At 35.1% G+C, this 17415-nt stretch overlaps 1 protein-coding gene across 1 annotated transcript in view; it reads left to right on the top strand.

Moving 5' to 3' along the window:
- Positions 1 to 16855, top strand: part of tacr3a (tachykinin receptor 3a) — a 69531-nt gene extending 52676 nt beyond the window's left edge. The window contains exons 4-5 of the mRNA XM_056456755.1: positions 10472 to 10668; positions 16561 to 16855. Of these exons, the coding sequence (XP_056312730.1) occupies positions 10472 to 10668; positions 16561 to 16855 (492 nt within the window). The remainder of the gene's footprint in view (positions 1 to 10471; positions 10669 to 16560) is intronic.
- Positions 16856 to 17415: the final 560 nt, after the last annotated feature.

The raw sequence follows: 17415 nt of genomic DNA on the forward strand, positions 1-17415 counted from the left end.
TGGCCTATCTTGACCCACTTTTAAAATGCATTTAAATCATTTTTAAAGAAAAGTTAAAGAAGAAAGTAAAGAAAAGTAAAGAAAAAACTCTACCAATCGGGTCGCTTTTGAGAAAAAGCACGACCATAAAGTGTAATATCACATTCATTACAGTCGTGACACAACAACATATCTAGCCCAGTTTTAGATTATTAACCTGGCTGAGACTTGGCCCAGATATGGTCCATATTTGGCCCTTGTATGGAAGCCAGACTTGGTCCAATCATGTAACGTATTTCACTGCAGTATGTAGGCCTAGGATAAGCTGATTGTGTGGGCCAGATCTGGGCCAGATACATTTTTCTATGTGGGAAGGGAATAAGCCGAAGGAAAATGAATAAATGAATGAATTTAAACAAACAAATTAAATCGAGGAATATTCGGCTTTTACTTGTTTGTTTAAATTCAGCCCAAATAAATTGTTTGCACTTACTGTACCGTAAAAAATAGCAAATCTAATTAATCATTTTTCTACTTGAACTGGCGTAAACCTGAGGAGACATATTAATAATTGTCTACCCGTAGTGACTACTACTTCTTCTTTTCTTCCCTCGAGCTTGATTTGAGCACCAGCTCTGTTGTCAGTCGTATAAACTCTATCAGTGTATTGATCAATACATTGACCATCCTTCATTCTTCAACATCAAGAAAGATCTCCAGTCTCTGTTTGCCCCGGATGTCTAGAGCCTCCATTCAAGCGTAAATCTCCCAAAAATAAAAGGCTTCGATTTGAGCGGGAGCGCCCTTGTCTGCTCTCCATCTCTGGATTGAAGAGGCAGGGTGAGATAAGGGTTGAGATTTCTTCTCCTCCATCTCTGGATTTGAAGAGGCAGGGTGAGATAAGAGGAAACAAAGCTGTTGTCGGGCCAAACGCGGCGGCCTTCAGTATGCAGATGCTTCTATCTGGGGAGAAAACTCTGGCTTGAAGGAAAGCGTGAGTGGCAATCATAAAAGCTTTCCTCCTTTTACCTCCAGACATCTTCTCACTTTCGGCTCCTGCTGAGCTGTAGATCGGCCACCGTCTCTGTCTGGGTCTTTGTAATGTGGTTGGGAATATTCTGATGGCATCTCTGGAAAAAAAAAAAAACAAAGATATGATTTTGGAGTTGGAATACTGATGAAATGGTTATACTGGTAGGGGTGAAATAAAATAAAAAAAGCTCTTTTGAAGAATGTGAGTTTCTAAAATTACATTTGTGTTTTATGTGTCCTCAACGTAATGTTTCTGAACATATTAATGGCGTAGCTTTAACAGAGAGTGTCTTTGAAATGCACCTTTGATCTTTCCTTTGATTTCGGTTTCAGGGTTATTCATTTATGAAAGGCTGGAGTTATATTTGGTATGCTTATTGTTAGAGTTGGCTGATGTATGAAGAAAAATATATATGTATATGTGTGAATAAAATGTTAAAGGGTTTGCAGTACTGGGTTGTGGCTGGAAAGGCATCTGATGCATACTGTAAAACATACGCCAATATACAGTAGTTGCTGGTTCATTCCACTGTGGTGACCCCTGATAAAAAAGGGACTTAGCTGAAGGAAAATGAATGAATGAAGATGTTAAAGGGATAGTTCACAGAAAAAATGAAAATTCTGTCATCATTTGCTCACAATATCTTGTTGGAAACCGGTAACCACTAACTTTCATGGTATTTGTTTATCGTACTGTGGAAGTGGTTACAGTTTTCAGATTTCTTTAATATATATTAAAGGTGATTATAGGCTTAATACTGTATATGTGTATTTTTCCTTTTTGACTGTTGGTCACCATAACAAATGTTTTCACATGTTGTGAGGAAAAATAAGGGTTAATCCACCTAATATTAATTTCTGCGATCTTCTAAAATTAAAACATTAGTACTGTGTTGTTTGAAAATGTATATAATCATCATCTTTTTTCATACTTTAAAAATATATGCTCTACATGACAACTATTTTATGTAGTGACGTAGGAGTGCGGTTTTCCCCACCGACAAAATTGATTGACAAGCGCCATGTTTCTATAATAACATGTTTACACATGTCCACTGACATTTTTTTTGCAAATAAACTGGGATTAAAATATTAGTTATAACTCTTTGTGATTTTTATAAGTTTAAAGTTTTTAAAAACAGAGCATGTTTGTAATAAAGAGAGTAATGGCCGGTTTCCACTGAGTGGTACGGTATGGTTCGGTATGATTTTATAGCCGTTTCCACTGTCAAAAGGAGTACCAAACCGAACCGTACCGTACCACTTTTTCGGCACCCTTTTGAAAGGGTACCAAAACACAAGAAAGGGTTCCAAAAGGCCGAGCTAGACGTGCAGCTGAACGCTATTGGTTTACAGAGATACGTCATTCCCTCACGCAGAGAAAACAATGTAACCTGTTTTAAATACACAGTCGAGAGATTACAGCGGAATTATATATACATATAATAATGAGCCATGGTCGACCCGGGCTCAATCAAACCTTGTCGTCGTCTTGATAAACAGCCACAAAGTCAAAAAGAAGAGCAGATTTTACCCTCTGCCCCTTAGTTTTTTACGAGCCAATCTGAAGTGCAGGCGGTTTTGCTTTTTTGCTTGCGCTCGCGTGCGTCTATATTTGAAATAACAAACTTCTTGAGCTGATGATAATGCTTTTGAAACCGGATCCTGTCAGAAACTGACAAACGTAAGAGTGAAGCACGAAAAAACAAAGGAGAAGCCGGAAAAAAGGAACACATTATTTTTTCAGCAAACATGAACAAACTGCCTTGTTTAACTACTATTATCACCTTTTGGACTAATATGAACTCGGAATGATGGAATTATTTTCTGACAAGAGGCTATGTGTGCTGCTGAAGATTACAGACACATTTAATCATGAGAGGTTTTCTCTGACTGTAGTCTATATTTCGTGTTGTTTTGAACCTAAATAAGGACTAAATGTATGTTGAGTGTAGTTTTTCAGTAAGTGGTAACATATCGGAGACTGTAAGGGTCTGCATGCGTTCATATATGTTGCGTTTATTTATTTAATATAATTACAGACGTTACAGTAGGCTATTTCGCACTGTCATTGATCTGCAGTTATAATCAAATCATGTTCATAGAAAAGTTAGTAATAAACATTTATTCAGAAGTATTTATGTGTATAAAGCATCTGTTTTGTGAGAAGTGCTTCTCATATGATATGTGAGCGACCTGTACAGCTTTACTGTAGACAATTTCTCGAAAGAAAATGACGTCGTCTGAAACTTTCTGTTGTACACCACGCCCATCAAAAGAGTACCATTGGTACCCTTTTAGCAGTGGAAACGCAAGCCTGATAAAGGTCACCCATACCAACCCGTACCGTACTGTACTGTACCAGTCAGTGGAAACAAGCCATAAAATCGCTGTGTAATTCTTAACTGCTATAATCACCTTGGCCTCATGGTGTCAGTAAACGCGTATATGTTTGTGTGAATGTGTACTGCAAACAGCATTTGTGTGTGACTCATCATTTCAGAAAGGCTTGAATTAACTCTACCACAAATAAATCTAATAAACTTACTTGGTATTTTTGACTAATGAGCTGTATTTCAGCTTCATCTGGGTCTGTCTCTGTCACTGTGCTGTTTATCTGACATAACGCATTATGAAAAGCAGACACGCACATGGGAACGGTGGGCAGGGAGAAGCAGCTTAATTGCACAGGCTACAAAAACAGCTACAATGTATTCAGACACCAAAATGAGCAGAGTCTGGAGGCTATAATAATTTATCTGATGGGTATTTTAAGCTGAAACTTTACAGACACATTCTGGAGACACCAAAGGCTTATCTTACATTTTGTAAAAGGGGTAAAATAGGTGGCCTTTAATAGGCGTTTATACAATAAAGAAAATAGATGCCTTTTAGACATTTGCATGGGATTCTCTAACACAAGTCTGGTTATATTTTGGATTCATGGCATGAACAAAAAAGAAAATTCTGTACTAACACACACACACACACACACACACACACACACACACACACACACACACACACAAAATCAAGGTAAAAAATATACCAACCTAGTAATAGCTTTTGTTTAATAAATGATTGAATGAATGCTGTGCTATTGATAAATGAATTTTGTGCTCCAGCTAACATTAACACTGTTGTTTAGGGATTTTATTATATTATATGCTTTATATATATATATATATATATATATATATATATATATATATATATATATATATATATATATATATATATATATATATAGATAGATAGATAGATAGATAGATAGATAGATAGATAGATAGATAGATAGATAGATAGATAGATAGATAGATAGATAGATAGATAGATAGATAGATAGATAGATAGATAGATAGATAGATAGATAGATAGATAGATAGATAGATAGATAGATATATATATATATATATATATATATATATATATATATATATATATATATATATATATATAGATATATATAGATATATATATATATATATAGATATATATAGATATATATATAGATGAAAATTTTGACTTCAAACATTCCAATCTGTTTTCACAATACAATAAACTCATCTTAACAGACCAATGACATGCTGGCAGCTCATAATGACTCTTTTAATGATGTCAATATCGAAATCATATAATGATTGTTTTCAGATATTTAGCTGCTCATTCGTTGGGTTATTAATTCCTGAGGTGGAGAGATTTTTTAGACTGAAGGAGACCTAACGAATCTCCGCTCTTGAACAGTGTAATTAAATTCATTAACGGAGTGAAACGAGAGTCTCCTCCAATCAGATATGAGGTGACTACTGAAAAAAAATCTTCCTCTTGAAGGATGGGAAATGGATTTGTTATGGCAGAAGACCCTGCAGTGGCAGAAGGACACTTAGCTTGAAGAGAGAGCACAGATTTTGAGGAGAGAATAAAACTGACAGGATGGAGAAGCACACAGTGACTCCACACACAGCACAGTTGGACAGCAGAGCGGTAAAAGCATCAGAGATCTGAACGGGGAACTGTGATGGTTTTACGTGAACTATATATGTTACAGCTTGGGTTGAGCTATATATAGCCCAGCCCAAGTTGTAACATATACAGTTCACGTAGAACCATAAATTATCGTGATATGAGATTTTTGTCATATTCAGTTGAAGTCAAAATTATTTCACTCCTGTCATTTTTTTTCTTTTCCAAATATTTCCCAAATGATGTTTAACAGAGCAAGACATTTTTCACAGTATTTACTATAATATTTGTTCTTTTGGAGAAAGTCTAATTTGTTTTATTTTGGCTAGAATAAAAGCAGTTTTTAATAATAATAATAAAAAAAAAAAACATTTTAAGGACATTATTATTAGCCCACTTAAAGGTGCAGTAGGTGATCTGCCACAATGCTAACCGGTTAACATAAATCTCTGAAACACAGTCCCTCCCCTGCCATCCAAAGCCATGCCTTCTGAGCACGCTCACCTTAAAGATGACAGCAGAACCCTCTCTCATGTGTTGAGTTAAAGCGACTAGTGCTTGGCCGGCAGCGTGCAGAAATTACACTTATTACTAAGCCATACTTACATGCTATTTCTGACCGAATATTAAGAGTAGCATGGTAAACAATATAGGGAGCCCGTCACAGGTTGTCATTGTTCAAAAATGAACTTCGGCTCAGTAAAGCACGCTAGGTGGAATGGCGCTATTTACTGGTGTTTTGTTGTTAATCTAAATCAAATCTACATTATCGATGCTGTAAAAGGACCTTATGAAACTGAAAATATCCACATTTATCTATCACCCGAAGATTTCAGGTGCTGAAAAACACTTCTGTGCATATAACCTATTTGTAACAACAACATCTACATCAGCTTTGCGTGAAGCTAAAATAGTTTTAAAACAGAACATTACCTGTCTAACAGAAATACTTCAGCCACGGTGTCATTCTTTCTCCAGCATGTAAAAGTAACTCCAATCTTGATTCAGGATTTTAAAAAGTGTTGATTCTGCATTTGTTTTTACCTCTCTCTCTCTCTCTCTGCGTAGCGCGTGTACGCACATATGGCGGATCTGCATATAAACGGGTGCACAGTAGTTCAAATCTGCATTTGCTTACAGACAGTTTGAACTACTTAGAATTATGTCGGCCCGACACTATTTAATTGGATGAACATTTTTTAATTTTTGCCTTACCCAGAATATAAAGATACATATAAATACATTTAGATCATTCACTTTAATCATTACTATTGGAATGTGAAAAGACTTTCAACCAGCACAACAAAAAATGTTTCTGAAGACAATCATCTACTGCATCTACTTATACAATAATTAACCTAGTGAAGCGAGGGCGATGCGGTGGCACAGTAAGTAGGTCGCTAGTTTGAGTTTTGGCTGGGTCAGCTGACGTTTTTGGGTGAAGTTTGCATGTTATTCCCGCATTCGCGTGGTTTCCTCCGGGTGCTGCAGTTTCCCCCAACCTACAAAGACATGCGGTACAGGTGAATTGGGTAGGCTAAATTGTCCGTAGTGTATGAGTGTGAATGAGTGTGTATGGATGTTTCCCAGTGATGGATTGCAGCTGCGTAAAACATATGCTGGATAAGTTTGCGGTTCATTCCGCTGTGGCGATCCCTGATTAATGAAGGGACTAAGCCAAAAAGAAAATGAATGAATGAAGCTAGGGCTAATAATTCTGACTTCAACTGTATGACAAAAATCTCATTTTATGATATAAGTTATGACAATATGGTACCATTTCTGTAGATTCAGTCAATTAATAGTTTTATATATACTGATCATATGTAAAGGAGTATTTCTTTTTCTACATTCTAATGTATATTCATACGTGATCATATTTCTCACTTTATTTAGAACTTCAGGGCAAAGGTTTAATTCAAAATGTAGAAATATAAAATTAATCTTAATAAAATTTAAAACAATTTTCTAAACCTAACGATTACAGGTCCAATATATAAAAAAGAAAAATCAATAAATAAAATGCAAAATGCAAACATTGTACTTTCAAGTTTCTCACCATGGTGATATTCATGTTTCTTTCTGCATCCCAGTAATGACATGTAATATTGCGCTTATATAAATTTTGAAAAAGTATTGCAGTAAACAATGTGTTTTGTGACACCATGAAATAGGTGAATAATTTTTAATTTTGTTTATGCAAAATAGATTGCCTTATTTCATGGTCTGTTGAAATTCTTGATTCTGTTCGGAGGGTGTGCACTATTTTCATTGAAACTCGAGTCAGTTTTGATAAAGCTGCTTCTTCCAAATATAGTAACCATAGAAACTCACATGTAACCGATGAGGACGGTTAATGGCGGACAGGAAATCCGCATAAGTAGTAAAAACACTCATCAATATGCCACAAAATCAAGTTTTAAGAGTTTTTCAAGCAAGAATATAGTTATTTTAGTACAATCTGCAGTTTGTGTATAAGGAAAATTTTTAAATCTGTCACTAATGCATCGTGTGGTCCTTCGCCCCCATGTCATGTATTAAAATCCTTTAACGCACAGCAAGCCATTGATTATCCTTTACATATTGTATAGCCTTACAACTTACAACCCTTGTTGAAGTAATTTATGAACTTGTTTGGAAAAAGCATCAATGTGAATAATGGGAGATGAAAATGCATTTTCTGACATAGCATTACACACATTACACACTCGTGATGACCAATCAGTCTCCATTATGCTTGCCTTGTTTACTATTGGTTGCTAGGTTACCAATACTACTGTCAGCTGCTCTAGCAACTAAATGGAAATGCACCTGATTCACATTTGTTTTTTTTTTTTTTGTTTTTTTTTGCAAACTTTGAAAAGACTTGCTGTTAGGATTGAAACCCAGCTAGTGAAGACCTCATGTGGTGTCCTTGTTTTTGTTATAAATTAGTTGCCTGGGGTTTTCTGTCTTGCCGCAGACGCATTTCTTGCCCAGAGTGTCTGAGCTTGAAGGTTGCATGAGCAAGATTTTGGTAGCCTGACATTGTTTGGTGCTTTTGGGTGCGGGAGTATTTGAATGACAGGAAATGTCTTGATGAATTAGCATAATGAGTAAAAACACAGTCGTATAACCGTTTGTGATCTGATTGCTCCTCTGCTGTTCTCTTTGTTTTCGCCAGTGTGAAACAAGGTCAGTCACACTGTCGCATTGTGTGGAAGCTGCTCTTTGGTTATTTATACATACAGTATACAATTATAATAGTTTTTTTAAATGAATAAATACATTTTTGATATCAAAATATTATATTAATATTGTAATGTAATTTATACACTCACCGGCCACTTTATTAGGTACACCGTACAAGTACTGGGGTGAATCTCCTTTTGCCTCCAGAACTGCCTTAATCCTTCATGGCATAGATTCAACAAGATACTGGAAATATTCCTCAGAGATTTTGGTCCATATTGATATGATAGCATCACGCAGTTGCTGCAGATTTGTCGGCTGCACATCCATGATGCCAATCTCCCGGTTCTCCACATCCCAAAGGTGCTCTATTAGATTCAGATCAGGTGACTGTGGAGGCCATTTGAGTACAGTAAACTCATTGTTATAAGAAACTAGTCTGAGATGATCCGTGCAAATTTTGACCCTATCATCCAGATGACGCAGCAGAAATCAAGACTCATCCGATCAGGCAACATTTTTCCACTACTCTATTGTACAATTTTGGTGAGCCTGTGTGAACTGTAGCCTCAGTTTCCTGTTAGGTGACAGGAGTGGCACCCAGTGTGCTCTTCTGCTGCTGTAGCCCATCTGCCTCAAGGTTCGACATGTTGTGCATTCAGAGATGCTCTTCTGCATACCCGGATACTTTTGTCTTTGCCATTATGATAGTACACCATATTTTACTAGTTATTGGGCAAGATACTAGTATTCAGCTTAAAGTACAATTTAAAGTCTTAACTACGTTAAAAAGTCAAGTTAGGTTAATTAGGCAAGACATTGGACAACAGTGTCATGCTCTGCTATGTTTGTACTGTAGCCACTGTTCAAATAAAATAATAAATAAAAATAAAAATGAATCATAGGGGGGCTATTAAATTTCAAAAACTAAATTTATTTAGGCTTTAAAAAGTCTTAAATTAACTGAAATATTGTCTTGTAGGTCTTAAATAATTTTAAACTGGTATTCATTTTTACTTTGTTTATGTACAGTAAAGCTTCCTATTCAGTGCAACACACATCTAATCACTAACAATACATACTTTTAGACTATATATTTATAACTAATATTATAGCAGTCTGTTGTGCATGAAAAAATTCATGTATAAAACTATGGTCTGCTTGTTTTGACACATTATTTAAAATATGTGGCTAAGAAATAACTAAACAGAATTAGTTTTTTGATGGTGCAAGTACAATTTTTTTTCTCCTGGGCCTTTAAAAATATCTTTAGCGTTTAGCCCTATATACAGTACATCTGAAAATTCTTCATGGTCTTAAAAAGGTCTTAAGAAGCCTTAAATTTGACTTGGTGAAACCTGCAGAAACCCTATATTTTATTTAAAATGTAAAAATTGCTTTATTCCAGCCAAACTAAAAGAAAAAAGTGTTTTTCCAGAGTAAAAATGATATATTATATGAAAATTTTCTTGCACTGTTAAACATAAATATAATTCCCCTAATGCTTTTTTGTTAAATTTGTATATACCAAAATATTAATAAACCTAAACAAATGGAATGGAAAAGAATCATCTTTTTTTGTTTTGTAGCAAAGTCTTCTTTTAGCAAACAAGTATTTAAATGAGACCAGAATGAGTGGAAGGCTTCGACCCGCTTCTTTATGTACAAGTCAGTAACACAATGCAGCTTGCATGACACGTAGACCTTCCCCAACGGCAGCATCCTCATTCAGGTGGTGTGAGCTTTCATCTGTCCCTCGGCTCTCTACAAAGCACATACAAACAGTCATTATTAGCAGGAGATACTCTTTAACCATTGACTATGTCCACAGTGAACACCGAAAGCACACCACTGGCGTTTATTTTTTTTATTTGAAAGAAATGTCATTAGTACACTGTACTAATCTGTTAATCTGTTAAATCTTTTAATTAACAGTTTCTGTATTTAGAATTTTTCATTTATTTACAGTTGTGAATTGCATTATGGGATGTTGATCTCTGCTGTCGACTTTTGATGTTTTAAAATGTATCTCTACAGTTTTACAAACTGACTTTTATTGACATTTTAGTAGTTTGAAATAATATAATCAGGGCTTGACATTAACTTTTTTGATCACCAGTTTTTCAACATTACCAGCCACTTCAAAAACACCAAGTAAAAAAGCATTTTCGCAGTGTCATTTTCAATCACAGCAAGTGAAAAACAATTGTTAATTTGTCCAATAGCCATTTTCTAGAGAAAAATGCTATTTTTTGCAAATAAATGCACACCAGTTGCCATAATAACACTTAATTGCTGACTTTTCCCTTCATTTTGTTTTGTCCAGGTGGTGAAAATGATGATCATTGTAGTGGTGACCTTTGCCTTCTGCTGGCTGCCGTACCATGTGTATTTCCTGGTGACGGGATTGAACAAGCAGCTGGCTCGATGGAAGTTCATTCAGCAGATCTATCTGTCCGTCATGTGGCTCGCCATGAGCTCCACCATGTACAACCCCATTATTTACTGCTGCCTAAACAGCCGGTAAGACTCCAGTTACAGACCAGCACAACAACATATGATTTATGACATAAATACATTTTGTCATAGCAACACGAGTGCCGTTCCCGTTATTCATTGCATGATTAGGCCTTATATCATAGAGTAATGGACACCCTTGAGATGTTCCTCTTTTTGTGAAATATTACTCATAAATCAATGATTGAAATGAAAGCCTTGCTAATATTGAAATCAAGGATGGGAAACAGGCTTCACATCAAATTTTTGAGTTCTGACAATACATAAATGATTGACCACAGAAACCATGATTTAAATTCCAAGATCCGCATGATCAATTTGTAGCTGTTCTATTCTTTTCTATTCTATTCTATTCTATTCTATTCTATTCCATTCTATTCATTTTTCCACATATTTTCCACATATTTCTAAATCTATTGACTTTTAGAAGAAATGTCAAAAGTAGTTTGAAACAAGTATAAATGGGAAAATTATCAGTTGTTATGTTATTATTTTATTTCTCATTGCAAGTAAGGTTATTAATATGGAACTTAAAGTTTGTGTTTTGTAAAAATATTTCCTAATTATTTCCTAAAGTTTTCAGAGTTTAGGGTCTATTTTTTTCTTTTTCTTTAAAAGCTGTTCTCAGATTGGCAGTAAAACGGCATGTAAAAAGTGTATTTAGGTATGAATCTGTATTCTTCCTGAATACAGGCTGAATGGCAACAGAAAATAAGACATGTGCTCAATGTTAGTGGTACAGGGACTGTCAGAAACACATTTAGAGTGAATTGTTGCTTTTTGTCCAAGGTTTTAATTAAAGGACTTTCCAGATTCAATACGAGTTCATCTCTCTTGATATCATTCTTGGTGTGTCATCAGTCACTGCAGAAGAAAAATTCAGCTCATTCTTGAATAGTTTTTAAAAACTAGCAAAAGACATGCACTTACAATAGAAGTATATCAGGCCAATACACCATAACATTATGTAAAAATATATGTTCACATACAATCTATATATATATATATATATATATATATAAGTATATCCCAGTTTTAAGAAACAGCAAATAATTACTTGACTTCCATTTGATCCTTTGGTATCAGAGGGGGCTAATATGACAGTCAAAGGCCTCTAGATTACGCTTATTTAACCAAAATAAAATATGATCATGCCTTGATTTTTAATGGTTTAATTAGGACAGTAAGGTCTGACTTTGCTTACACACAAGTTTTGTCATTTAACAGAAATAATGTACAGTATAGAATATAAAGTCATGGTGCAGTGGAAAAAGAATTTATATTGTGTATGACTCTCATGAGCTTGGAGGACTGTATTCATACATCTCTACAATGACTCAAATAACTTATTAATAAAGTCATCTGGAATGGCAAAGAAAGCATTCTTGCAGGACTCCCAGAGTTCATCAAGATTCTTTGGATTCATCTTCAATGCTTCCTCCTTCATCTTACCCCAGACATGCTTAATAATGTCTGGTGACTGGGCTGGCCAAAACTGGAGCACCTTGACCTTCTTTACTTTCAGGCCTGAGTATGAGAAGGAGCGCTATCCTGCTGACTGATTTCTGTGAGAATCTTGAGTCCATGCAGGTTCCAAAAGGTCTTCTGCAGCATTTGTGATGATTGGGATGCAGTTCAACAGATGATTTAATGGAAAAATCTACCTTTTGTCACTTTTCAAAATGATCAACTAGAAGATATTATATGTTGCTTTTACAACTGGGATCAATGACAAGACTTTTGTAAGGTAATCTACAGCATATATATGTTTTTTTTTTTTTTTTTTTTTTTTTTTACCAAATTTCTGTTTACCAGAGAAATAATTTTTTTCAACACATTTGTAAACATAATAGTTTTAATAACTTTATTTTATTTTTTATTTTAGCTTTGCCATGATGACAGTAAATAATATTTTACTAGATATTTTTCAAGATATATATATATATATATATATATATATATATATAGTTGAATATATAGTATATATAGCAGAAATAGTAAATAGTACTATATAAACATAATAATACAAAAAATAGTACTATATATATATATATATATATATATATATATATATATATATATATATATATATATATATATATATATATATATATATATATATATATATATATTCATTCATTCATTCATTCATTCATTCATTCATTCATTTATTCAATCATTTCTTTTTGGCTTAGTCCCTCTTGTTAATCTGGGGTCACCAAAGTGAATAACTTTAATGAATAATTGGGAATTATTTTAAATTAAAGACATTTTAAAGTACATTTTATTTTGTCTCTGTATATTTAAACGCTTACTCTACCATACAGTGAGAGCATGTCTGTTATATAGCTCCCTATTGCATGTATCTAATGACCTTTATACAGCTCTGCAGATTTTTCTTTTTCTTTTTGAGCACTCTACCAGTTGTAGCCTAGCAACTGTTGCTACCCGCCATTAACTTGATCAGGCTGGGACAGCCATAGCATTGACTTTATGTAAATGCACCACAGATGGAAAACATGGCTGAAATGTAGGATCAGATGATAAGTAATCCTCATCTAATTTCTTCAGCTCCCATTTGGCTTAGTTTAAAATGGCACCAGTACCCGAGTGCGACAGTTTGCAACCATACGCTATTCAATAATCAGAAAACAAGACATGGGAAGAACTCTTATAAGCTGATGTACGAAAAAAGCAGAATACAGTCTGCTGTGTAATGTACCAGCTGGCAGTACATGATTATTAAAAATTAAAAGCATTTGCTTGTTTTGGTGCCAGTAGCCTCCGACACTTAACATATTGCTTTGTCCTGTTAGGTCACTTGGATGTAACAAATTGATTGCTTAATGGCTTTCACTCAATTGCAAAGATATTTGTTTTCCCTTTATTTACATTTGACTGAAATCCTGTGTCCAACTTCCATCTGTTTCAGTTAAAAGACAGTTGTGAGATGAATTTTACAATAGGAAATGCAGTCATAGTTTTGCTTGAAATGAAATTCAGATACAATAGCAAGTGGGAAATATGAAACTATAAATTAATTTCACAGTTTGTTCTGTTCTGTCCAGACATTTCTTCAGGTCTAGCCTTAAACGGGGTTTCTGCAGTTTGCTAAATCAGATCATAAACATGCAATGTGTCAATTCATCATAGCATTGTTATAAATCATGCTATAAAGCATACCAACATTTGTCTCTGAAATTCGATCCAGGGGTGGGGTGGGGGGTGTTTTCTGAATAACATAGTTGAGAACCGGATTTGTAAAAATTACGGGAATTGGTGAAATTACGGGAGTTTTCTGGGAGAAATAACAAAACGGGAGGGTGGTGGCAGATGGGTCTGAAATACAGGAGACTCCCAGGAAAAATGGGAGTGTTGGCAGGTATGCTATAAAGATGTTAGCATTGTAGCAAAACATGCTAGTAGTGTGTTATTGCTTGCTTGTCAACCCTACTAAAAAAACCTGCCTAGGCTGGTTGGCTAGTTTTAGCTGGTTGACCAGCCTGGTTTTAGAGGGGTTTTGGCCATTTCCAGGCTGGTTTCCATCCATTTCCAGTCTGGTCTTAGCTGGTCAGGCTGGAAAATGCCAAAGCCAGCTATGTCCAGCTTAAATCAGGCTGGTAAAACTGGTTTTAGCTGGATTTAGCTAGTCATTTTCCAGCCTGACCAGCTAAGACCAGGCTGGAAATGGCTGGAAACCAGCCTGGAAATGGCCAAAACCTCGCTAGAACCAGGCTGATCAACCAGCAAAGACCAGCCAGCCTAGACTAGTTTAAGCTGGATTTTTCAGCAGGGAACAGTTCATTAAATTATAAAAATAAAATTGTGATAAAACATTCATGGTAACAGGTTTAAAAGCAGTGTGCTAAATCATGTTATAGACATGCTAGCAATGTGTTAATACATGTTAGCATTGTTATAAATCATGCTTTAAAAAATGTTGTAGTGGGACATGCTAGTAGCGTGTATTGCTTGTCAGCAGTTAATTTTTATTAAAATAACACTGTTAAAACATTCATGCTAACATGTTAAAGGTCAGAATTTTTCAAGCAGTGCATTAAATCATGATACAAACATGCTAACGGTTTGTTAAACAGGGGTGCGTTTCCCAATATGGCATAACTTGTGGCTGAACTAACATAGTATGATACATAGTTTGGGAAAAGAATGGTGTAGTAAGGGGTGTTTCCCAAAACCTGTAGTTTCTCTTGCAGATCCATCGTTTAAACTATGTTAGTTATAACGTAAAATGCCTAAATGATGCTCTAAACGGAGTGGTAACAACTTCTATAGAGAAGAACCCCATAATTTATTTGTGCAAATTATATTGTTTTACACGCACATGCATTAAAAAAAATCCAATATTAGTTTTGGTAAAAACATGCACTTGTTTTCTATATTAACTGAAATATATGTAAATGGCACATATAGGACCAATGTTTCCTTTACAAATATTATTTAGAACATTACATATTCTATTCAAAAACATAAAACCACTTAAAAAAGCTAACATGTATTCTAATTTCATATATAAATCATATAAAAAAATAAATAAATAATGAGGCGATTTATTAAGAAATGAAATTTATTATTTATTATTTATTAGGACATGAAAAAATCATACTTTAATAATAATATTAATGATGATGATGATGATGATTATTATTATAATTATTATTATTAGGTAGGATATTGTTTATTTATTTATTTATTTATTAAGTCTACTTATACTATTTGACACATGCAAACCACTGCAGAAATGTTCTAACCAACAGACCCATGTCATATATAGTGCAAATACTTAATAAATAACCTACTATTAATAAAAGCATTAACATATGCTATGTTTTTTGTTTTCACAAGCTTTGGAGACGTGAAATAAATTCCGCTTTTAAATAATAGGTCACCTATAGCTTTCGTCATAAGCCACGGCTGTTTTCAAAATGACATCAATGTTTTCAAAGTGCACTGCGAAGGGAGCGCAACTGTCAACATGAAGATCGCTAAAACTGAACTGCATAATTACACCTAAGAGTGATGACTTTAATGTTTTTTTTATTATTCCAAGTTTAAATGTTAGAATGCTCTAAATGAATAAAGCATAGGGGGATAACTGGGAATAGAACACAACCAGGAACTATGTTTCTAACTACAGCTCCAGAGGTGTAGTTGCAAGCATAGAAGTTCACAACGCAGTTTGCAAATGTTCACTGGAACAATGGATTTGGGAAACGGCAAATCAAAGAACTATGTTTGTAATGACACAACTTGCGACCTTTGTTGGCTAACAATGCTTTTCGGAAGTGCACCCTAGGCTAGTAGTGTTAATTCATGCTAGTAACATACCGGCAGTGTGCTGAAATGTGCTAGCAGTGCAAGTCCTAAATTGTAAATCAGGGTTATAAGTTGCGGAAATTGAGCTGCCTGTAAGAACCAGATTCTCCAAAGGGACATGTTTGCTTGGTAATCAAATGAGACATGCTTAAAACGTTTAAAACTACTTCAGATTACCAAATAGTGGTTCTCAAGCCAACCTCAATATTTGTTTTGACAGGCTAAAAAGCATACTCTAGGCTTGTTTTTCCTGCAGTGACCTTTGACCTGTGATATTAGTTTTTTTCTTTATTCTGTTCAGTCGCTTGGACATAACACATTCATTGCTTTTAATGGCTTCTGGTCATTTTTCCTACAGTATATTTGCATGTGAATGAAGACCTGTTTTCTCCTCCTTCAAGGCAATTGTGAGAGAAATTTTACAAAAGAAAATACAGTTAAAGTGAATTGGAAAATCAATTCCCAGTGCAAATGAAAGATATACATATTTGAACTTGCTTTTTTCCCATAGCTTAGTCCAGTTGTTGATTCTGCTCTTGTATTTTTGTTCCTGTCTGTACTCAGGTTTCGAGCTGGCTTCAAACGTGTTTTCCGCTGGTGCCCGTTTGTGCGAGTCTCCGACTATGACGAGCTGGAGCTGCGGGCTATGAGGCATAAAGTAGCGCGGCAGAGCAGCATGTACACAATGTCGCGAATGGAGACCACTGTAGTCACCGTGTGTGACCCATCAGAGCCAAACACCCAGCCAGGCCGGAAGAGCCTTCTCAACCACCACCACCATCACAACGGCTGCTCCAACCCAGCCAAGAGCAAAGAAATAACATACATGCAAAGTGACCCGAAGGAGGAATTCTCCTGAGGAGGACTTTTGATGTAAGATTCACACTGAAGCATCAAGCACAGCCATTTTGACATGAGTCTCCTTCTGTAAATTAACAAGCGATCATGACAAGCATTAGTGTTTTGATTTAAATTTGTCATATCATTCATTTAATATGCTAATGTACTGTATACACTGCTAAAAAGATTTTCCCCAGTTTTACTGTAGGAATATTTAAACATTCTTAAATCAAGATACATTTATTTGAGAAGCAAACATTACTATTACTTTTGGACCCTTAACAAGTGGGAGGCACATATGCAAACTGTTGTCATTCCTACCCCGTTCACCTGATTTGGATATAAATACTCAAATTAAAGCTGACAGTCCTGATGTCAGCTATTGAATGATGGCACTATTGAACGGTGTCCTGACGGTATCCTACCCAACAGATTATGCTACTGACACTGTATTTGAATGGTTCTGAGGTTGGGGTTAAGGATTAGGTAGGTTAGGGTGATATTACAGCTTCATATTACCACTACTCCACATTCAAATTGTAACAAAATCTGATGGGTAGCATATTGCCTCATCAAAAT

This window comes from Danio aesculapii, chromosome 1 (assembly GCF_903798145.1).
Source record: "Danio aesculapii chromosome 1, fDanAes4.1, whole genome shotgun sequence".
Lineage (NCBI taxonomy): Eukaryota > Metazoa > Chordata > Actinopteri > Cypriniformes > Danionidae > Danio > Danio aesculapii.